The sequence below is a fragment of the Rhinopithecus bieti genome, unplaced genomic scaffold, assembly GCF_001698545.2.
Source record: "Rhinopithecus bieti isolate Rb0 unplaced genomic scaffold, ASM169854v2 scaffold_2888, whole genome shotgun sequence".
Lineage (NCBI taxonomy): Eukaryota > Metazoa > Chordata > Mammalia > Primates > Cercopithecidae > Rhinopithecus > Rhinopithecus bieti.
In genome coordinates, this window is record NW_016804209.1 from 2,625,262 (window position 1) to 2,649,094 (window position 23,833).

A 23,833-nucleotide genomic window follows, 5' to 3' on the forward strand; every position below is an offset into this window, starting at 1 on the left:
TTTTTTTTTTTTTTTTTTTTTTACGAAATAATATTTGAAATAGGGTTTAATTTTCTGGATTAATGTTGTAAAACATGGCATTTATTTTTGGTGCTTCTTAAAGCTTCTATTTTGTAAGTTCTTGAAAAATTGCCCGAATGCCCACATTTTACTCTTTTTTCTCTTTTGCTGTTGTATTGGATCCTGCATCCAACTCTTTGGTCATGACTTTTAGATGGACTCTTGATTGGTGCGTTTAAGGAAAAGTGGGCTTCTAAATATATTGCAGTTTTTGAATATCATATAGACAAAACAGTTTCAAAACAGGCTGGCTTTAGTCCTCCTGGAGCTAAACTTATATTTTACTCAATCTTGCCATTGAGTATCAGAGTTCTTTTAAAAAAATTTGTGAAGTTTTATTTATGGTGTTAGCTTCATACCTCTTACAAAATATGTTTTCTGTGATTTTGAATTATTTACCGAAGTATACTAGGTTAAAAATAGTTTTATTAGCTAAAATCTGCAGTGTTACAGCTGAAGGACATTCTTTTTATGTTTGCAAAGGATGGGCTGTGGCCTTGAAAGGTTGTTCTGAGTTTAAGGAGATAATATTTGGTGCTTAAGGCCGGGTGCAGTGGCTCATGCCTGTAATCCCAGCACTTTGGGAAGCTGAGGCAAGTGAATCACCTTAGATGAGGAGTTCAAGACCAGCCTGGCCAACATGGTGAAACCCCATCTCTACTAAAAATACAAAAATTAGCCGGGTGTGGTGGGTGTTCCTGTAATCCAGCTACTCAGGAGGCTGAGACACAAGAATCGCTTGAACCTGGGAGGCAGAGGTTGCAGTGAGCCAACATCATGCCACTGTACTCCCAGCCTGGGTGACAGAGCAAGACTCTGTCTGGAAAAAAAGAAATTGATGTTTAAGAACAAAATATTCTAGGCTTATAATCAGAAAGTTTGAAATGCATTGCACGCTGCTAACTCCCTTTCTTGGGAGTTCACGACACATACAAGTATAGTAAAGGCCCTGAGAAATCCTGTAGTAAAAAAATACACCTGTAAACTTTGGCAACCTTCATATTAATCGCTTTTGGATAATGAAACCTTTGAAAAATCTAATGAAAACCACAGATATAAAAGAGAACGTTGGCACATTTTAAAAAATTTCAGTAATTCATCTGTCCTTGAAGTCCTTGGCTCCTACCTTGAAGCCCATGTGAAGAATCTGACTGATGGTTTAAAAAGCAGATTTGAACAGTAGTGAAAGGGGTGACATTTTTCTTAGCATGTGTATTATCAGCCTTGAAGTAATTTTCTGGTTATAAAGGTTTAGGAGAAGCTGGTTTATTTAGTAAATTAATTGGTAATCTGAAGCTATTCAGAAAGTTACTGTGCTTTTCCAAAATTACTCTTGGTGCTACCAGAGAAGATTTAAGTAGATAATGGCCATTTTGAGACAGGGCCGTTAGGCAACTCAGAGCTTTCTATTTCCTAGTGCTTTACCCCCACAAAGATGCTCTTTGTCGTATAAATAAATGAAGAAAAACTGACATTTTAAATTTCAGCATCCTCTCATTCAAATAGTTAATTTGAATCTGATAGGGCAACACTTCTTAAACTTGAGTATTTCACACACATCTCCTTAGGAATACAGTTTAAGTGCAGATTCTTGATTCATTTGGCTTGGAAGGGACGTTGAGAGTCTGCCTTCCTAACAGACTCTCTTGTGTTGCCAATATTGGTCTATGGACTATACTTCAAGTAGCAGATTTTAGAGGAACCTTAGCTAATTTATGGTTATGACCGCCTAACCCTAGAAATGCTGCTCTGTTTTTAGTTTCCTGAAACTCCTTTATTCTGAGGAATTACTTTTCCAAATACGTAGTTCAGCCTTTTAACTTCAAGATAAAGATTGACATTCTGATCTTTGTACTCTTTTCCTTCATATTGAAGTATGAAAATACCTGCTGGAAACATACAGTCAGTTTGCTCAGCAAGCATTCAAGACCACCTGTTAGTGAATGCCCTGCTTTAAGGCACACACACGCAAAAGGCTTGATAGCAGAATCAAACTATACATAGCAGAGCCAAAGTAATATGGGGTAAAATCAAATTAGCTAAATCCTTGCTATTCAAAATCTGAACCGTGGACAAGCAGCATTACATCATCTGGGAGATTATTAGAAATGCATGCTTTTGGGCCTCACCTTATGCCAACTAAATCAGTATGTATTTTTCTTTCATATGCATTTTAGCAAGTTTTTTTTTTTTTTTTTTTTTTTTTTTGAGACGGAGTCTGGCTCTGTCGCCCAGGCTGGAGCGCAGTGGCCGAATCTCAGCTCACTGCAAACTCCGCCTCCCAGGTTCATGCCATTCTCCTGCCTCAGCCTCCTGAGTAGCTAGGATTACAGGCGCCCGCCACCTCGCCCGGCTAGTTTTTGTATTTTTTTTAGTAGAGACGGGGTTTCACCGTGTTAGCCAGCATGGTCTCGATCTCCTGACCTCATGATCCACCCGTCTCGGCCTCCCAAAGTGCTGGGATTACAGGCTTGAGCCACCGCGCCCGGCCATGATTTTTGATATGAAGATACGTACTTGAAAGTCTGAAAAGTACTGAACTGGACCACTGGTTTATGTGGTTTTTATTCCTTTTGTGCTATAGGAATGGTCAAGATTTGTTAGAAAAAAGGATTTTTACGTATCTTTAACCTCTGCCTCCCGTGTTCAGGCAATTATCCTGCCTCAGCATCCCGAGTAGCTGGGATTACGGGCATGTGCCACCATGCCTGGCTAATTTTGTATTTTCAGTAGAGATGGGGTTTCTCCATGTTGGTCAGGCTGGTCTTGAACTCCCAACCTCAGGTGATCTGCCCCCTACGACCTCCCAAAGTGCTGGGATTACAAGTGTGAGCCACTGCGCGTGGCCAATTTTTATTGTATCTTAAAGGAAGTGGTAAATAGAGGTGGGTGGGGAAAAGTGTAGAAACCCTTTCAAATTGTTACTACAGTAAGAAAAATATAGAGTGGGAAAGAAGCAGGATGAGAGGAATTGGGAACAGATAAGACAAATATTTCAGCATAGTGGGAATTACATTGCTGTCTTGAGAGATATGGTACAGCCAGTTATACTGTCCCATACTTACTAGAGTGATCCAAATATATATGTGTTTTTTGTGCATGTTCACATTCTTTCAGAATTAGCTTCATAAATCTCATTTAACTTTGTTTCCCATGATGGAAACGTGTTTTAATCCTTAGAAGGTCTTTATATGTGAAAATACATATTGCATGTGAGGTAAGAATTTATAAATTATGTAATAATCATCTTTTAAACTTGAGTTTAGACTTAGACCTTATGAGTAGAAGGTGATTTCCTGCCTTACTGAGTTTTTCTGTTACCAAACGTATTATTCGGTTACACTGTACTCTTCTGATATTATTAGAGAGTAGGGGCCTAGATTTTCTTCACCCTTTTCTTGGAAAATTGGATAGAACTGTTAAGGTACTGACTTGTGGGTTCTTATTGTCCTTGAATCTTTTCATTTCTTCCTTCCTCCCTTTCCTTTTGCTCACTAATGAAGATGGACATGAAACGGATGTGAAACATTAGGCAAGGCAAGGCCTGACAGATTTGGCTGGTAAACAACCGGTAGACTTTTTGAATTTAGTCATTTATTAATTACTTAGGTAGAGAAAAGAGTAGTCCAAGGTGCCATTTCTCTGTGTCCCTTGTTTCACTCTTGAAAAGAGTGACACCAAAATAAAAGGGGCTGGCTAATGATTGTCCCTTGGATGGTGGGACACCGTGTTGCTGAGGAATCATTGCTATACTGCAGCTAAGCCTGTTCTTAGTCTGCAAATGTACTCTACAAGGGTGAGGAAGAAAGGTCTAATGTTTCATTAGAACCTGAGAGGAGATGGGAAACTCTCCTGACAGAAACATCCCGGGGCAAGAGGGAGGTGAGTGGAAAATGTCCATCCACATAGCAACTTCTCACAAGCCTCTCTTGTGCATGTTCCAGGATGATTCTGTGGCCTTCTGCCAAGACAGCTTGTACTGTGATTCAGACCTTAACCTCTCTGCACATGTGCAAGGTCTCTAGAGTGCCATGGCTGATCTGTTTCCCTTCAGTGGAGGCCCAAGTAGAAGTACTGTTTCTTCTAGTAATGTCAGCCCCCCATGCTGAGAAAAACAATGAGAAAGGGAAAGAGTAGTGAAGTGGCATAGGAGATAACATCCTTATCTCTCATCACAGTTACCCTCAGTAATGAACATCATGTGTTACTCTTGCTGTTGTTACACTTTCTGGCCTAGCCAGTGTTTCTCAGAAGTATTGTTAACCTTCATTAATTCTACTCTTCCCAGATGATTACTATCAAGATATCCAAGAGAGAAAGAATTCAGTCACACATTAGTACCTTAACTTTGGAAATGTAGCCTTTGATGTTTTTAATTTGGGACTCATATATAAAACCATAGTTTTTTTTCTTTCTTCCTCTTTTCATAGCATCTTAATAATTATAGCCTGCCTCTCCTCACAGTTTCAGCTATTTTGGAGGATGACTGTATGTATGCCTTTTTAAAGTACCTATTGTGACTCCCCAATGAGAATTCTGTATATACCACATTACCTGTATTTTAATTTTGGTTAAAATTTATTCAGCATTTTTCATCTGATATGGTAACACCATTTAAATGTATAATTTCACTTACATAAATGTTCATGTTAGAATAACATACTTAAAATTTTTTTCTTTAGAATCATTGTATGTTATTAAGTGAGCAATAGTATTACCAGTCATGTCATTTTACATATTACTTTTGGAACTCATACCCTTTATTGCTGGTTTTATATTAAGATCAATAATAATCAAGAGGCCTTTCAGTAAATTTCATGCAGACTGGGTGGCAGAGGCTAAACTTTAGTCTGAGAGACCAGTGAAAAAACTTGGAACCTAAATTTGAGATGATGAAGTCTTATATGATGGCCTTGGAATCAGAGAGGGAGGGTTGAATCTAGATGGGATATCACAGATAATAAATTGATAGTGTTTTGGGAAATTATTTGTTATTCGTAGACCTGCAGTGATCTGGAAGATGCAACCAAGGCTTTAGGGTCTGCTGGCTCTTTCCTAGAGTGTCAGGAGCATGGTCAGATCTCCATGATTCTTGGAGAAAGCTATGATGGAGGAGATCTGTGCAATTCCTCCTATTATTGACCCTTCCCTTACCCCCAAGAGTAGCAATGTTTTGGACATGGGAGAGCATTAGTCTTCGCAGCTGAAGAGACTAAGCAGTAGAGAAGATTCCTCTCATAGTCTTGATGAGGGACTGACAACTTGCTAGCGAAAATGTTGCTTGACCACAGCAATGAGACTTCCATGCACCCTCATCTTGCCATCATTAAAGCTATCCAGCATTTGGGTCTAGCCTTAAGAGAAGGTAAGAGTCATAACTAGGCCAATGAAGATAACAGTGCATATAAAAGGGACCTAGTTACCAGAGAGAAAACAGAAGTAGACCACCGGAACAGGCAAAACCTAGTGAAAATAGAATTATTGAACAAAATATTGAACAAATACGCCTGAACAAAATAATAAGGGCACATAAACAGATTGAATTATAACAAATTCTTTAGAACTAGAGAAAAAATAATTTTAAGTTTTAATGTTTAGATTATTTGAAAAAGAGGACACGTGCTATTAAGTTCCAAATTACTGGCCTAGAAAATCAAGGGGGAAGAATTATGTCATTAAATGGAAAGAAACTACTAACAGATAAAATCAAAGGAAAACAATTAGAGGCTTACAAGAAGTTCTAAAGGAGAAAAAAAAAACAGGTGGACAAGCAATAACTAAATAATAGATGGGATGAAGAAAGACTTGAGACTGCAGATCAGAACAGCTGACAGTTGTCTAGCCATGAGAGAAGTGAGGGAAACACACAAACACCTATGCAGAGTCTGATAAAATCCCTGAATTCCAAGGAAAGAGTAAAAATCCTCTAAGCTTCCACATGAAAGACCAAGTTGCACACAAAGAAAAAGAACCAGGGCAACACCAGGGAATCTTCCTTACCACACAAGTAGAAGTAGAAAAAAGTGGAATGACGCTACACAGTTGACAAAGAACTGCAACTCAAGAACCTTGTACTCAGCCAAAGGACCCTCCACGTGTCAGAATGAAAAGGAGATACTAGTTTATCCTATCTGAGGAAACCTGAAGAAACAACCTATGAATCATAAGAGATTTTTATACAAGGGAAGATAAAGACAAGAGAGAACAGTTTAATAAAGGAAACAGTAGATCAGTCTCACTAATATAAATGCAAAAGTAAAAATAAAATATTAGCAAATTGAATCTGCCATTGTATCAAAAGAATTCTAGACTATCGACACTAGAGTTTATTTCAGACATGTAATGATGATTTGTTACCAGTAAATCTGTCAACATAATTTATTCTATCAAAGGGACAAAAGTCATAATCATAGCAGATTAGATAAAATTTGAAGCTATTCTCAAGGGAATTTGAAGTAAAATGGGTATAAGAAGACAGTTATGTCTGTAATCCCAGCACTTTGGGAGGGTGAGGCAGGTGGACTGCTTGAGCCTGGTAGGTGGAGGTTACAATGAGCCAAGATTGTGCCACTGTACTTGAGCCTGGTTAACAGATTGAGACTCAGTCTCAAAAGAAAATAAAAAAAAAGAAAAGAAAACAAAGGCAGTTATTTAAGTGTAGTCAAGACTGTTAGCCAGTGTGCACCACTGTAAATGAAAATACTCCAGAGATATTTCTGTCTCAATTAGGAACTAAACAGGGATTCCTTCTGTACCACCATCATTATTTATCATTATTTGGGAAGCATTATGTCAAATAATTGGAATTATAATGGTAATAAATATTGGAAAAGGAAGGAAACAAATTTTATGTGTTTTTTCTAGTGGCATTTTTATATACTAAGCCCAAGAGATACTGGAAAGTAACTCCTAGAGTTACAAGGTAAACTGTTAAAGTGACTGGTTATGGAATAAGTGTGTGAATATTTTTCTCTATTGTAATATCCAGTAGGATGAAAGTAGAGAGTAATGCTCTTCTCACAGTAGTATTCAAAAGTGTTTTGAGTGGGGGGCAGTAAAATATAAGGAACAGATTTAACAAGGAAAGTACTAGGTCTATAAAAAGCTGTAAAGTATTTTTGAAGAACATCAGAAAGATTGAACAAATATAAAAACATAACCATGTTCTTAAGATGGAAAAGATGGAAATGCGTAAGATTATTAAATTCCAGTTCTCCTCAGATGAATACATACTTTTAATTTGATTCCATTTTGAGTCCCCAGAGATTGTTTTTAAAGTTGAAAAAAAAACAAACAAACTTCAAAGCTTATATGGAAAGACAGGTGCCCCAGAATAGTCAAGAAAAAAGTGAAGCTAGTAGGACTTGTCTTAGCAGATATTTGATCGTACTGTATAACTTGTGTTTCTAAATGAATGAAAATGGCATTGGAATAGCTAAGTTGAACAGATAAAATGTCCAAAAATAAAACCCCAAATATTGGAATTTAGTGTATTGACCGATGTATATTTTAATTCAGTGGAAAGAGGGTAGGTATAGCCACCTATCCATGTGGAAAAAAAAAAAAAAAAAGGAATTTCTACCTTGTGTATATATCAAAATATTTAAAAAACTTGTAAATTTTGTAGAACATATGTATAACCTATTGGTGGGTAAGACCTCTTAAGTCATGTCACATAAAAGATACAGTAAGAAAGGCAAACGTATTTGACTACTCTCCCTCTATAATGGATATTTGTATATATCGGATGTAATTCTTATGTTTCCTAATATTAAAAATTGCTAACTTGGAATTCTAGTAGAGATTTGGGGTCATTTAAGGTCTGCCATATACTTCGAATTGGAATATACTCATTAGGATGAGTATCAAAGAACAGTGAAGGTTAGATTTATTACTGTTACCCCATGCTTCCAAAGGGTATTGCAAAGATACCTCCAAAACATACTTACTGTTTTGTGTCCTGTTTATACCAGGCCTTCCTAGCATTCTAAATTGAGTTACCTGTACTGTTTGACTGTGGAAACCGATTTCCCTTTTAGTGTGAGTTAGTTGCAACTGATAACAGTTGTCACTTTTTTTACTCAAGGGTATGAAAGTGCCAGTATGTCTAGCACATGTGAACCTTGCAAAAGTAGGAACAGACATTCAGCCCAGACTGAAGAGCCTGTTCAAGCAAAAGTATTCAGCAGAAAGAATCATGAGCAACTGGAAAAAATAATAAAATGTAATAGGTCTACAGAAATATCTTCAGGTATGTTCTTTTTTGGTTTGCATTAATACAAGGAGGTTTTCAGCTTAGATTTGAAAAGCTGTAATAAAGCAGGTTTTAAAATTGGTGTATCACACATATCTATCATGTGGAAGGTTTTATAGTGGAAATTATAGTGCACATTCCTTGATACTGAGAAATAGAAACTGAAAATATTTTTTGTTATACTGTTTAATAGTTTTGAACACATTTTAATAAAATTCCAAACAAAGGATAGTTACAGTTGTGGAACTCCTCATTTCAAATTCTGAATATCTTACCTGATTCAGAATTAGATATGAAATCATGTCATCCCCTGCTTCAGTCTTTTGGCTCACTGTGCCTACAGGATAAAGTCTGAATGCCTTCACGGAACATACATGGCCATCAGGGATTTGATTCCTTCCTGCCTTTCCAGACTCATTTCTCAACACCCTCTGCCTTGCACTTTTTTCTTTGTGTGGCACTGAACTGAAGTTTTTGTATAGCTATCACATTCTTTCTCGCCTCGGTAGCTATTTTTCTATCTCAAGTCCTTTCTACCTTTTTTGTAAGTTCATTTCTCTGCTGGACTCTTAATACAATTTTAATTCTGGAACTCCATTCTAGTCCATGCTCGGATAGTTTCCCCTTTCTCCTGTTTTCCTTGTAGCTTGTATAAACCTATTTTGTTACCTTAATCACATTATTATAGTATTTCCCTGTTTGTCACTTTTTGAGTCCCTTGGCAGCAGATAATACTTAAGTAAGCACCAGTAGTTTCCTAATTTGTAAAGAATATCCCAAAGAAATATGGAGCGAGAGAGGCAATAACATGACATTAGACTATACTGGGTAGACCTTAATCTAGTAGCTTTCATTGGCATTAGTATAAAATGCATGCGTTTTTTGCTTAAAAATGATAATGGCAGCTATCTTTTGTGCCATGCTCCATTATTTTCAAATTCCCAACAAATCTCATTTGAGCCTCATAATGCTGAGTTGGTTTTATTTCCATTTTTCAGAGGAAACATGGTCAAAGAGAGGGCACTTTTTGTTTTGTTTTTCAGTACTCATAAAGGCTCAGTAATATAAACTGGTACAACTTTTCTGGAAAGTTTCAAAAGTCATGCCTTTAATCCAGTAATTGTACTTGTAGTAATCCAACCTGAGAAAACCAAAGGGGAAAAAAAAAAGAAATTAAGATTTAGCATTGTCTCAACAGTATGATCTCAACTATGTATATACGAAAATTTGAATGCAAAAAGGCTGGAAGAAAATGCATCAAAATGTTAATAGTGGTTTTATCATCTTTAAACTCATGAGCATTTACCATTTTGTAATCAGAAAAGAAACATCACAATTGTTTGCATTTTGAAACGAATTTCTTAAGCTCACATTGCTAGGAAGTGGTAAAGCTGAACTTAGAAGCTGGGCTTCTGTTAAGTCTGTGTTCCATTCTGCAAAAATATCAATCCTATTCTCCTGAACCCAGAATTTTACTAAAATTTTATAATTTTCATCTCCTTTTACTCTCTCTACCAAATAGTGATATCTTCAAAAAATAAACAGTCAAGTAGAGGTCGAAGGAGGACACTAAACTGAAAGTCTTAATTGGACATATACTTCAGGCCCTATTACTGTTACTTAGAGAAATATAATGATTGAATTTTGGTGAATTAAAAAATATTTGAATAGTATAAATATGTACAAGTTTACATATTTACATTCTGAAAAGATTAAAAAAAAATTTTTTTTTGAGATGGAGTCTCGCTCTGTCACCCAGGCTGGAGTGCAGTGGTGCGACCTCAGCTCACTACAGTCTCTGCCTCCCGGGTTCAAGCAATTCTCTTGCCTCAGCCTCCCGAATAGCTGGGACTACAGGCACGTGCCACCACGCCTGGCTAATTTTTTGTATTTTTAGTAGAGACAGGGTTTCACTGTATTAGCCAGGATGGTCTCAATCTCCTGATCTCGTGATCTCGTGATCTGTCCGCCTTGGCCTCCCAAAGTGCTGGGATTACAGGCGTGAGCCACTGCACCCAGCCCTGAAAAGATTTATTTTTAGTTTTAATCATTAACCTAAAATTCTTTATAGCATGTAAGGCATGTTACTTTTTGTAACTCTACTCATAACATATGATTATTAGAGTATAGCATAATATGACTGCTAGTATTAAATTATGCAGTCCTCTTCTCCCGTGGGTGTTGTGGGGAGGTTCACCTTGATGTGTATGCTTCTAAAAATGAGTGATAGAAGTTTATTATGATAGTCATCATAAGTTGCCTTAATATAGGTTTATAGCAAACCTTTTGAGATTTTTTTTCCTTGAGATTATTTTTAAGTAGAGCATAAACCTTAGTTCAGGCAAACAATTTTAAAGAAATTTGCTTATTTCTTTTTTTCATTCACTTATTCATGTTATAGACCCTGTCTTTACTACTCATACACATTTTATGTTCATCCTTATGTCTGCCCTTTCCTACAGCACATGCTAGGAGAATACTACAGCAGTCTAACAGAAATGCATGCAATGAACCGCCAGGTAACAATCTGCGTAGTTTTGGTGTCCACTTTTGTTAATTTTTTCCCATTGGTCCTAAAAGTTTTATTGTTCTGATTTTTTTCTTTTTAGATTTAGCTTAGAGTATATATGTTATGTGACTATTATAAAAGATAATTTATATTCATAAAATTCTGAAGCCTTTCATTTATAATTATTGGTAAAATTGGCTGCTTTGGTTTTCATATTCTGTTAGTGTATTTAACCTAACACATTCATAAGGGTAATAGAAACCTTTTTTATGGTTTAGTACTTGATTTGAGGTTATTTTGTACTTCTTCAAAGCATTACTATTTCTTAGAACTAGAAATAGTTTTATAGTTTATTTTCCTTTTCAGTCAACATCTTAGAAAAATAAGTCATCAAACAAAACAACTATTTATTACATGCAAAGACTGTGATAAATAAAGATCATGGAAATTACAAAGTTTTCCAAATACTATTTTAGTCTTTAATATAAGTATTCTCATTAAATATGGTTCTTTATGATTTAGAGATGTAAATATTTTTTTTAACTCCTCCTGCAGCTTTACATGAATGAAATGTAAAAGCCAGTTTGAATGGAACCTTTAGGGGAATCTAAAGATATAAAACAAGGACTCATAACTGACAACGCTGAATATATCAGTAGCACTTTGAAAAGAAATAACTCTGAAAATAGGATATAAAAACAGGATGGAATTAGAGAAACCTGATTAACATTAGGGATTTTTCCAGCCAAAGCTAATCAATTTCAGTTCAGGAGGAGAAACTGGCATAAACTTTCCACCTCTTGACTGCAGAAGTGGTGGGGGAATGAAGCTTGTGTTTGGCATATTCATTATTTGAGAATAATTTAATTTTTAATATGCAATTTAGATTGATAATGTTATCACAAAGGTATTAAATATGTCATTAAACAGTTCTTGTGGCTTTGAAATGAATTTTTTAAATTAAGTATGATTAAACCGCAATATAGTATACAAGTTGAAAGCTTGCATATCAAATTCTTTTACCTGGATTTTCCCATTAGTAGAGATTTCTTACGGAGATAGTTTTGGTTCCTGCTTATTATAATAAGTGTCATTTTTGTAACAGTTCATACTTTATTAGGAGAACTTAGTGTATCACTTCATTTTATACCTGTAACTGAGGCAAAATAGGGAAATTGCATATTTGTTATATATAATTATTTTCTATTAATACCTTATATTAGTTATGTTATTATTTTATGCTTGTGGAAATTGAGACCTGAAGATATTATTAGCCAAATAGTGGAAAATTTTTCTGTTAGAGCACATTCTTTTTGCATTTTTTTATCCCTCTCACAAAAATGAGTTTTTATAATCTTGTATGAAAGCACAATATATTAAAATACTCAATATTTTAAATTCTCTTTCTTAGAAACTTNCCTTATATTAGTTATGTTATTATTTTATGCTTGTGGAAATTGAGACCTGAAGATATTATTAGCCAAATAGTGGAAAATTTTCTGTTAGAGCACATTCTTTTGCATTTTTTTATCCCTCTCACAAAATGAGTTTTATAATCTTGTATGAAAGCACAATATATTAAAATACTCAATATTTTAAATTCTCTTTCTTAGAAACTTATCATTGATTTTTGCAGAACTTGAATATTTTACTAGCTATTTGTGGTTCTTTTGTTGAACTAGAGTTTACAGAATTTGATAGCTAGAACTACTTTGAGATGTTTTATTCCACAGACAACTCAAAATGGGAACAGTTCCTAATTTGCCCTCTTAAAATTAAGGGTATAACTGGATACCTTTGAATGTGATAATTTTGTGTTATCAACAAGTAAATATAGCCAAATTGTAGCTAAATAATAGAGTGATGCCTAGATTCTGTGAAACTGAAAACTTCAGTTGGATTACTTGCGTGCTGCAATATACACTGAGTATGTAAATAAGACACAGTGGTGAAATTGACCTATTGTGTTAGGTTACAAATTTGGTTACTCATCAGCATAGCACTTTTCTTTGTGATGTATGAGATTTGATAATTAGACTATATTTGATAGACCTTAATCTAGTAGCTTTCATTGGCAACATTCAGTTTATTCTTTTTAACATTATCAAAATATACAAACTTCCTTTTCTGTAATGAAGTTCATATTAGCAAAAGCAAAAAAGAAATGAGCACTTAGCTTATTTCTAAGTGTTGAAAGATTTTCACTGATGTTTCCCATAAAATGTGTAATATTTTCTGTATATTTTATATGACCAGAAATAAATATGATTCTTAATAATGCTAGGTAATGTTATTCATGCATTAACATTTTATTTTAGTATAAAATACATATCTTGATATCTTAAGATTTTATTTATCTTGGTAATATTAAGCTTCTTTTCTACTTTAAAAGCTCTGAAATAGAATTGTCTAAAATAGAATTTTTAGGTAATTTAAAGCTGAGAGTAATGATGTTGGCTAATAAAAGTTGTCATGAAGGTATTTCATCAATATTAACTTTCTGGTCTTTTATGTATTCCAGAAACTGGGAGTGATTTTTCCATGTTTGAAGCTTTGCGAGATACTATTTATTCTGAAGTAGCTACGTTAATTTCTCAAAATGAATCTCGTCCACATTTTCTTATTGAACTCTTCCATGAGCTTCAGCTACTTAATACAGACTACTTGAGACAGAGGGCTTTATATGCATTGCAGGTATCTGGTACCTAACATAATTTTTCCTACCCTATTATCACCTTCTTCATGATTACATCTGGTTGCTTTCTTAGACTGAAGCATGTACCATATGAATTTTGATCTGTTCTCTATGTGCTTTCTTGACATTTTGTTTAAAAATTTTGTATAGCTTAAGTAGCATTAAAGTATTTTTTTGAGTACCTTTTCAGTGTTTTGTCTACTTCTTCACACTTAACCTGTGAGGGTAGAAACAGTACATTTTCCCTTCCATCTGCTTTTACCTTTGAATCTGTAATATAAATGAATTATTAAGATGTATGTTTTATGTAAATAATGATCTTATTTTCTTATTTAGGACATAGTATCCAGACATATTTCTGAGAGCCATGAAAAAGGAGAAAATGTAAAGTCAGTAAACTCTGGTACTTGGATAGCGTCAAACTCAGAACTTACTCCTAGTGAGAGCCTTGCTACTACTGATGATGTAAGCTGATAATGATTAGTGAACTGTAGACATAATTTTAGTATGCAGCAAATAAAAGTTAAATAGGTTATTGTCAAATTGTAGGTAGACCTAATACACTTGTTTTCAGCTTTTTTAAAACCTGGGTATAATGTGTTATTTTATTTTGAGGGCAAGTTATAATATGCAATCAAAATATGGTAGCAGACACCAAAAATTATGTATGTATGATAGATTATGAGGTCTAAGATAGCTATATTTATGTCATTATTACCCAATATAGAGGCTGACTCTTAAAAGACATTTACAAATGTATGTTGTATTTATTTAAGATATTCAGTAAAACAGACAGCAATCAGATTATAGTAAAAACCCTTGAATGAATAAATACAGGATAAATCAGGTCTTTGGGTTAAAAAAAAAAAAAAAAAAAAAAGCCTAGACAAAAGAAAGTCTTCCAGGAAAAAACTTGTGATTTAATGTATTCTAATTGATGGAGAAAATTTTGAATAGAATAAAAAGGACCTGGAAATGGAGAAGAGTGCTGGGGGAGAATGGTATAAATTTAGTAAGCTGTGTCCTCCAAATAGCATTTAGCACATCACTGATTGAATGACAGTGAGAAAACTGCTAGTATACTGAGGAGATAATATGCTAGGTGTTTGGGAATCACCTATTTCAAGGTTCAGGCCTTGCTTTTATTGTAAAATATTATATGTGGTCGTGGGATAGCAAATACGTTCCTTTTTTTATGACAACTCTAGCAACTGGAGTTAGTGGGTAAGAGTTCCATAGTTGATTAGCAAATATCAGCTATAGGTAGAGAGTTGGAAGTTACTGTTTCTGCCTTTTGTTGAAGTGTTAATACTAAATTTTTTCTGAAGACAGTGTTTCCTCAAAGGATTGTCTTGCCTCTTCAGATACAGTAATTTTCTGAGTTTTCTGAATTTTGCTCTTTAACTTCTCATGTTTAAAATAATAGTTCCCTAGCTCATCTTTTGTGTTTAAAATGTTTTCCCACTGGACTCTAACTTCTTTAGTACTATAACATAAACCTGTGTCTAAAAACTACATGGTTTTAATTAAGTTTGCAATGTGAAATGTGAAGTAGTGTTTAACTGTTTGTTCCTTTGGATTGTTATTACAACTAATTGAAAATTGTGTGTTCCTTTTTGTTGGAAATGAAATGCGATCTGCTTGAATACATAAAAAACAGATGTTAAATTATATTAAGGTTTATTGGGCATTGAAATAACTTGAGAGAGAATGAACAGTCTCCATTCCTAGACGTATTTTTCAATAATTTTATATCCTTAATTCCAGTGCTTTCACTTTTATCCAAGTTTCATACAGGCAGCATTACTTTGATTTATTTTAAGAGATTGGAGCACATTGATTTGCACCATTGATAGCACATTTTGAAAGTTGAGCTACCATTTAGGATAAAGTTAACCTAAGAAGGTTTTAAAGTCAAATGAAATTTAAAGATACTGTACTACTTGACATGTAAGGACTTGGGATAGTAATTATGTTTAGTATTACTTTTAATTAAGTAAATCACTTCTTTGATATTTCTTCCAAAAAAATACTCAGCATTAAGGTCAACATCTTCCCTTTACTAATGCTGTTTAATCAGCAGCACCACAACATCCAGTGTTGACACTCACAGATCTGAAGCAGCAGTGTCTGGTAGAACTTTCTATAGTGATGGAATTATTTTATGTCTGCATTTTCTAATACTGTAGTCATTAGCCACATGCTAGCAAGTACTTGAAGTATAGCTATTATGACTGAGGAACTAAATTTTAAATTTTATTTAAATAGCCATGTGGTGTTTTTTGTATTGGGCAGATTTAGAGCCTCATTCTCTAGATGCTTCTATGCTTCTTGAGCTCCATTTTTGAAGCTTTTGCAAAGATATCTTAAGATGTGTAAGAGATACCTGTCTTGCCCAGGGAAGAGAGAAATGAAAGTGAAACTAGGTATCTGGGAGTTGTAAGTCAAGGAGGATGGAGTGGAGACATTGAGGTTTAGGAAGAACACACTTCGTGTCTCCTGCTCCTGATGATAATAAAATGGTAAAAGCACATCTGTCTTCAAGTCTTACTTGAAGAAGTAAAAAAATGGTTTCCCTATTTCTAAAATATGTTCCTTAATGTCCAAATTTCCTTTAATCAGGGATGAATCTTTGATTTCATAATTGAAGATAGGAAACTTTAAAAAGATCAGTAGTTAAGGGAAAGAACACAACTGTAAAATGTCATAATCAAAATATAAGTGAGACACCCTGCCACTATCACACTATAAACAAAATTAATTTGAAATGACCTAAAGTCCTGTAAAAGCCAACACTATTAAAACTTTTAAAAGAAAATGGGAGAAAATATTGACCTTGACATAGGCCAAGTTTTCTTAGGGCACAGAAAGCTATAACTATAAAAGAAGAAATTAATAAATTAGACTTGACAAAAATAGGAATTTTGTGCTTTTCAAAAGATACTGTTATGGGAAAATAATTCCAGTATGTACATCTGACAACTGTCTGGTATCTAGACTATATAAAGCTTACAACTCAGTTGTAAGACAACTCAGTAAAAACTGGGCAAGAGATTTGAACAGGCACTTAATGAAAGAAGATATATGAATGGCTAGTATGCAAATTAAAGCCACAGAAAATACCACTTCACATCGAGAATGGCTAAAATGAAAAGATTGACAATGAGAAGTGTTGGTGAGAATGTGGAACAGTTGGAACCCTCACAGTCCTTATGAGAATGTAAATTGCGCAACCACTTGGAAAGCAGTTTGGCAGTTTCTTATAATAACATAAACGTGGCATGTGACCCAGCAATTTCTCTTCTAGGTATTCATCCAAGAGAAATGAAAATATGTGTCACAAAAACACTGTACGTTAATGTTCATAGCATCTTTAGTCATGATAGCCTCAAACTGAAGCATCAAGAGATAAATGGATAAACAAACTGTGGTATTTCTATACAGTGGAATATATGCAGCCATTAAAAAATAATGAACTTCTGAAACACACAGCATGGAATCATTTCAGAAACATACTAAGTGAAAGAAGTCAGACAATGAAGAGTGTATACTGGCTGGTTCCATTTGTATGAAGTTCTACAATCAGAACTGATCTACAGTGATAGAAATCATGAGTAGGGTGTGGTGGAGATTGACTGTAGAGGGGTGTGAAGAAACATCCTGGGCCAATGGAAATGGTCTTTATCTTTAGGGAATCTGGTTACATGAGTGTATACATTTGTCAAAACTCATCAAACTGTACTTTTAAAGTGAGTGCATTATATATAAATTATATTTCAATAAAGTTTATTTTAAAAAATGCAAATGACGTTGTGATATTTTTTTCTAGAGATGTGAGACAGTCAGGTAGAGTAAGCTACCAGACATTGTTAGCGTTTGGAGATAGGAGAATGTCCCTGAGAGTATAGAAATAATTAAAAATGTTAACTTTGCCAAATTAGAATTTAATCAGTAGCTGTCTTTGTGTATGTTTATCTATATAATAACAAATATTCTGCAAGGCTACTTATATTACTGTTCTCTGTGACTCTGTATTCAACATTTAATAACTTTGGTTATATTATCATCTTGTTTGGACAGAATACTGAGGAAACTTATGAATATCTTTTAGGTGTACAATTTTATGTAAATAGTTATCTCTGTTAAATCCTTAATATGAAATTCTTAAAAGAAGTACTAGTGATTTTTGTTTGTTTGTTTTACTGTAACTTAGGAAACTTTTGAGAAGAACTTTGAAAGAGAAACACATAAAATAAGTGAGCAGAATGATGCTGATAATGCTAGTGTCCTGTCTGTATCATCAAATTTTGAGCCTTTTGCAACAGATGATCTAGGTAAGCAGGGTTTTTTATAATCTTAAAAACAACTTTAAGTTTATCTGGTCCAGTCTTTGAATTGCATTGATAGGGAAACAAAAGTCTAGAAAGGTGAAGTGTGTGTGGTTGAAAGAATATGGACTTAATTATCTGTCAGTCTAAAATCTAAAATCTTCTGACTCTTAACCCCGTGGACAAATCATCCAACATTTTTGACTCTCTGCATATACTAAGGAAATGGGAATCTTACCTACCTTGCTATGTTTTTGTGAAAATATAATGGAACTTGCTTGAGTTCAGAAAATGTTAATTTCCTTTTCCTTAAAAGGAAAGGTCATCATTTAAGGTCATCTAGTTAATTAATGGGAACAATGCAGTCCTCATCTAATCATATTTTAATAAAAATGTTAAGTTTGTAATTTGAGGTAAGCAGTCAAATTTCTTAAATAACCTGTAGTAAAAACCTCAAGTAACTCTCAGGCATAACACATAGTTGGTTTTGTTTTTTTTTTTTTCCTCTTCCATCAGCTGTAAAACAAAAGAGGTTTAGATGGTTGCCAGACCCCAAAGGAGACTAAACTCGAGTCCTACACTTGGAAAGGAAATTTAAGGAAAAGAAAAATATATAGATACTTGATACATTTCTAGACTGTGGCCAATCAAAAGATACCTGAGAATTCAGTCATTGTGCCATCCGGGGCACTTAGTTCATAAAATAATGTAAATGTCCTGTTACCCTAGTGTTTGTTCACGTGATGAGGAGAAGATTTAGATTATTTCAAACGTATTTTTCCGCTATAAAGAAAACGGCTTAGCCTTGCCCTATCATTACATTTCTGCTGTTTGCCCAAACAAAAGTGATCCTTTTGCTTATTGTAATTATTGAGGACTGAGCTTTAGCTGACTTCTAAGTAAATGCTTATTTGGGTCTGCATTGAGTTCATCCCATTACAGAGAAAAATTACTGTATGCCTGGCCAACCCTCTTCCCTTAGGTTGTCCCTTCCTTTCTGAGTTGCCAGAATACTTTGACTCCTATGTATTTTCTTTCATTTACTGATTTTTTTTTCTTACAATCCTGCACCACTAGCTGTGTCTGAAGTAGACGTAGAATTGGGAAATTTCATTGATAGGCCTTTTCTTACCTAATTTGCTTGTTTTAGGTTGCATTGTTTTCATCAGAATTTGCATGACATTTTGGAATTTCCTTGTATTGTTTAAATGAAACAGCAAAATGTAGTGAAATAAATATGGGCTTCAGAATTTGATAACTAAGTTTAAAGCCCTGTTCCTACATTGAACTGTTTGTGAAACCTTGAGCAAGTCACTTAAGTTTTCTGCAAATAAAAGTAATGTCATCTACTATATAGGATTATTCTAAGGATTAAATAAGTTTGATAATGTATATGAAGTACTCAAGTAGTGTAGTGTGTAGAACTTGTTGAAGCTAATTTTCCTTCCTTTTGTTTGGACATTTTTTTAATTAATGCATTTTGAGGAGTATATGAAAAAGTTCACTTTTACATACTCAGAAAATATTTTTGTTCCAAATGTAGGTAACACCGTGATTCACTTAGATCAAGCATTAGCCAGAATGAGGGAATATGAGCGCATGAAGACTGAGGCTGAAAGTAACTCAAATATGAGATGCACCTGCAGGATTATTGAGGATGAAGATGGTGCTGGTGCAAGTACTACAGTTAATAATTTAGAAGGTATATATTTTTGTTTTCAGTAGGTTTTGGGGGGAACAGGTGGTGTTGGTTACATGAATAAGTTCTTTAGTGGTGATTCCTGAGATTTTGGTGCACCCATCACCTGAGCAGTATACACTGTAACCAGTGTGTAGTCTTTTATCCCTCATCCGCTTCCCACCCTTTCCCCTGAAACCCCAAAGTCCATTGTATCCTGCTTATGCCTTTGCATCCTCATAGCTTAGCTACTACTTATGAGTAAGAATGTGCAATGTTTGGTTTTCCATTCCTGAGTTACGTCACTTAGATTAATGGTCTCCAACTCTATCCAGATAGCTGTGAATGCCATTACTTTGTTCCTTTTTACGGTTAAGTAGTATGCTGTGGTGTATAAATAAATATATGTATATATCTACACATACATACATATACCACATTTTCTTTATCCACTCGTTGATTGATGGGCATTTGAACTGGTTCCATATTTTGCAACTGCAGATTGTGCTGCTATAAACATGCACATGCAAGTATCTTTTTCATATAATGACTTCTTTTTTTCTCAGCAGATACCTAGTAGTGGGATTGCTGGATCAAATGGTAGATTTTCATACTGTTTTCCATAGTGGTTGTACTAGTTTACATGCCCACCAGCAGTGTCGAAGTGTTCCCTTTTTACCACATCCACACTAAACATCTATTATTTTTTTATTTTTAAATTGTGGCCATTCTTGCAGGAGTGGTATGGTATCACATTGTAGTTTGTGCTTTGATTTTCATTTCCCTGATAATTAGTGATGTTGAGCATTTTTTCATATGTTTGATGGCCATTTTTATATCTTCTTTTGAGAATTGTTTATATCCTTAGCCTACTATTACTACTACTACAATTTTTTTTTCTTTTTTTTTTTTAATTTGAGCACAGTCTTGCTCTGTTGCCTAGGCTGGAGTGCAGTGGCACAACCTCAACTCACTGTATCTTCTGCCTGCCAGGCTCAACCATGCCTCAGCCTCCCAAGTAGCAGGGATTATAGGCATGTGCCACCAAGCCCAGCTAAGTTTTGTATTTTTTAGTAGAGAAGAGATTTCAGCATATTGTCCAGGCTGGTCTTGAACTCCTGGTCTCAAGTGATCCGCCCACCTCGGCCTCCCAATGTGCTGGGATTATAGTTGTGAGCCACCACACCTGGCCTTAGCCCACTTTTTGATGGGATTTTCTTTTTTTCTTTTTTTTTCTGCTGATTTGAGTTCTTTGTAGATTGTGGGTATTAGTCCTTTGTCAGATGCATAGTTTACAAAGACTTTCTCATAGTCTGTGGGTTGTCTGTTTACTCAGATGATTATTTCTTTTGCTGTGCAGAAACTTTAAGTTCCATCTATTTATCTTTGATTTTATTGCATTTGCTTTTGGGTTCTTGGTCATGACGTCTTTGCCTAAGTCAGTGTCTAGAAGGATTTTTCCAGTGTTATCTTGTAGAATTTTTGTGATTTCAGTTACTCGATTTAGAAGGTATATGTTTTATTGATTAGAAGTACTAATTCTATATAAAAATTTTAAATATGTGATATCTAATAGTGGTTTTCTTACTACTTTCTTTTAATTGATGGGGTGCTAAAAGTACAAACATGTTTCTTTGTATTAGCATAAAATCAACATTTAATATTCTTTAAATTTCAACATTAAGGCATATATGTATACATAATAGGCTTTGTTATGCTAATGTATCATTTTCTTTTTAAAAATTAGAAACTCCCATTATTGAAAATCATAGTTCACAACAACCTGTAAGTGAAGTTTCTACCGTCCCATGTCCTAGAATTGATACTCAGCAGCTGGACCGGCAAATTAAAGCAATTATGAAAGAAGTCATTCCCTTTTTGAAGGTAAGCAATTATTTTAAAAAATAAACAAAACTTTGTGTTTTGTTTTTTGATTTGTACAAAAGACCTTACTGTGATAAAGTTCAATGGTATAGGTAAACAAAAGAAAAATAAACTACCACCCATAATTTTTTTACCCTACCAACTTTTTGCTTGCCATACCAACATTCTGTAAACCTTTCAGTAATATTTTGTACACATGTGCATATTCTGCTTTTTTCATTTACTGTACCATAAACTTTTTTCTAGATCATTATTTTCTACTGCGTTTTTTCAGGATTTATTACCTTTATTTTTATTTTATTTTATTTTTTATTTTTGTGAGTAGTAGATGTATATATTTATGGGGTATGTGAAATAGTTTGATATAGGCATGCAGTATGTAATAATCACATCATGGTAAATGGGGTATTCATCCCCTCAAGCATTTAACCTTTGTGTTGCAAACAATCCAGTTATACTCTTTTGGTTATTTTAAAATGTATAAATTATTGACTGTAGTCACCCTGTTGTGCTATTAAATAATGCATCTTATTCATTCGTTCTACTTTTTGTACCCATTAACCATCTCCCCTATTCTCTACTGCCCTTCATGGCCTCTGGTAACCATCCTTGTACACTTCATCTCCATGAGTTAAATTGTTTTAATTTTTAGCTCCCACGAGTGAGAACAAAGGCAAACAGAAAGAAGTTTGTCTTTCTGTGCCTGGCTAACTTCACTTAACATAATGACCTCCAGTTCCATCCACGTTGTTGCAGATGACAAGTCTCATTATTTTTTATGACTGAATAGTACTCCATTGTGTGTATGTACCACATTTTCTTTATCCGTTCATCTGTTGATGGACACTTAGGTTGATTCCAAATCTTGGTTGTTGTGAACAGTACTGCAACTAACATGGGTGTGCAGATACCCCTTTAATACACTGATGTCCTTTCTTTTCTGTATATACCCAGCAGTGGGATTGCTGGATCATATGGTAGCTGTAGCTCTGTTTTTAGTTTCTTGAGCAACTTCCAAACTGTTCTTCAGAGGAGTTGTACTAATTTACATTCCCACCAGCGGTATATGAGAGTTTTCTTTTCTCCACATTCTCACCAGCATTTGTTATTACCTGTCTTTGGGATAAGTGCCATTTTAACAGAGGTGAGATGATTTCTCGTTGTAGTTTTGATTTTTCATTTCTGTGATCAATGTTGAGCACCTTTTATATGCCTGTTTGCCATTTGTATGTCGACTTTTGAGAAATGTGTATTCAGATCTTTTGCACATTTTTAAATTAGATTACTAGATTTTTTCCTATAGAGTTGTTTGAACTCTTTATATAATGCTGGTTATTAATCCCTCGTCAGATGGATGGTTTGCACATATTTTCTCTCATTCTGTGGGTTGTCTTTTCACTTTGTTGTTTCTTTTGTTGTGCAGAAGCTTTTTAACTTGATGTGATCCTGTTTGTCTACTTTTGCTTTGGTTGCCAGTGCTTGTGGGATATTACTCAATAAATTTTTGCCTAGACCAATGTCCTGCAGAGTTTCCCCACTGTTTTCATATAGTAGTTTCATAGTATGAGGTCTTAGATTTATGTCTTCAATCCATTTTGATTTGACTTTTGTATATGGTGAGGGATAGAGGTCTAGTTTCATTCTTTTGCTTATGGATATCCAGTTATCCCAACACCATTTACTGTGAAGAGACTGTCTTTTCCCCAGTGTATGTTCTTGGCACCTTTGTTGAAAATGAGTTTATTGTAGGTATGTGGATTTGTTTCTGAGTTCTCTGTTCTATAGGTCTATGTGTCTGTTGTTTTTATGCCAGTATCATGCTGTTTTGGTTACTATAACTCTAGTATAATTTGAAGGCAGGTAACGTGATTCTTCCAGTTTTGTTCTTTTTGCTCAGGATTGCTTTGGATATTCTGAGCTTTTTTTGTGGTTCTATATATATTTTAGGATTCTTTTTTCTAATTCTGTGAAGAATGTCATTGGTATTTTGATCACAATTGCATTGAATCTGTAGATTGCTTTGGGGAGTACAGACTTTTTTTTTTTTTTTACTTTAAGTTCTAGGGTACATGTGCACAGCGTGCAGGTTTGTTACATATGTATACATGTGCCATGTTGGGGTGCTGCACCTATTAACTCGTCATTTACATTAGTTATATCTCCTAATGCTATCCCTTCCCCCACCCCATCCCCACAATAGGACCCGGTGTGTAATGATACCCTTCCTGTATCCAAGTGATCTCATTGTTCAATTCCCACCTGTGAGTGAGAACATGCGGTATTTGGTTTTCTGTTCTTGTGATAGTTTGCCGAGAGTGATGGTTTCCAGCTGCATCCATGTCCCTACAAAGGACATGAACTCATCCTTTTTTATGGCTGCATAGTATTCCGTGGTGTATATGTGCCACATTTTCTTAATCCAGTC

General features: G+C 34.7%; 1 protein-coding gene across 27 annotated transcripts in view; it reads left to right on the forward strand.

The window, feature by feature from the left end:
* Nucleotides 1-23,833, forward strand: part of PCM1 (pericentriolar material 1) — a 107,170-nt gene that overhangs the window by 49,754 nt on the left and 33,583 nt on the right. For 18 of the 27 annotated variants that reach the window (XM_017867231.1, XM_017867243.1, XM_017867241.1 and 15 more), the window contains 7 exons: nucleotides 8,147-8,311; nucleotides 10,777-10,833; nucleotides 13,345-13,517; nucleotides 13,855-13,983; nucleotides 17,732-17,852; nucleotides 19,390-19,548; nucleotides 21,272-21,408. In XM_017867231.1, coding sequence (XP_017722720.1) covers nucleotides 8,147-8,311; nucleotides 10,777-10,833; nucleotides 13,345-13,517; nucleotides 13,855-13,983; nucleotides 17,732-17,852; nucleotides 19,390-19,548; nucleotides 21,272-21,408 — 941 coding nt within the window. The remainder of the gene's footprint in view (nucleotides 1-8,146; nucleotides 8,312-10,776; nucleotides 10,834-13,344; nucleotides 13,518-13,854; nucleotides 13,984-17,731; nucleotides 17,853-19,389; nucleotides 19,549-21,271; nucleotides 21,409-23,833) is intronic. The other 9 variants (XM_017867244.1, XM_017867245.1, XM_017867246.1 and 6 more) reach the window with 2 other exon arrangements.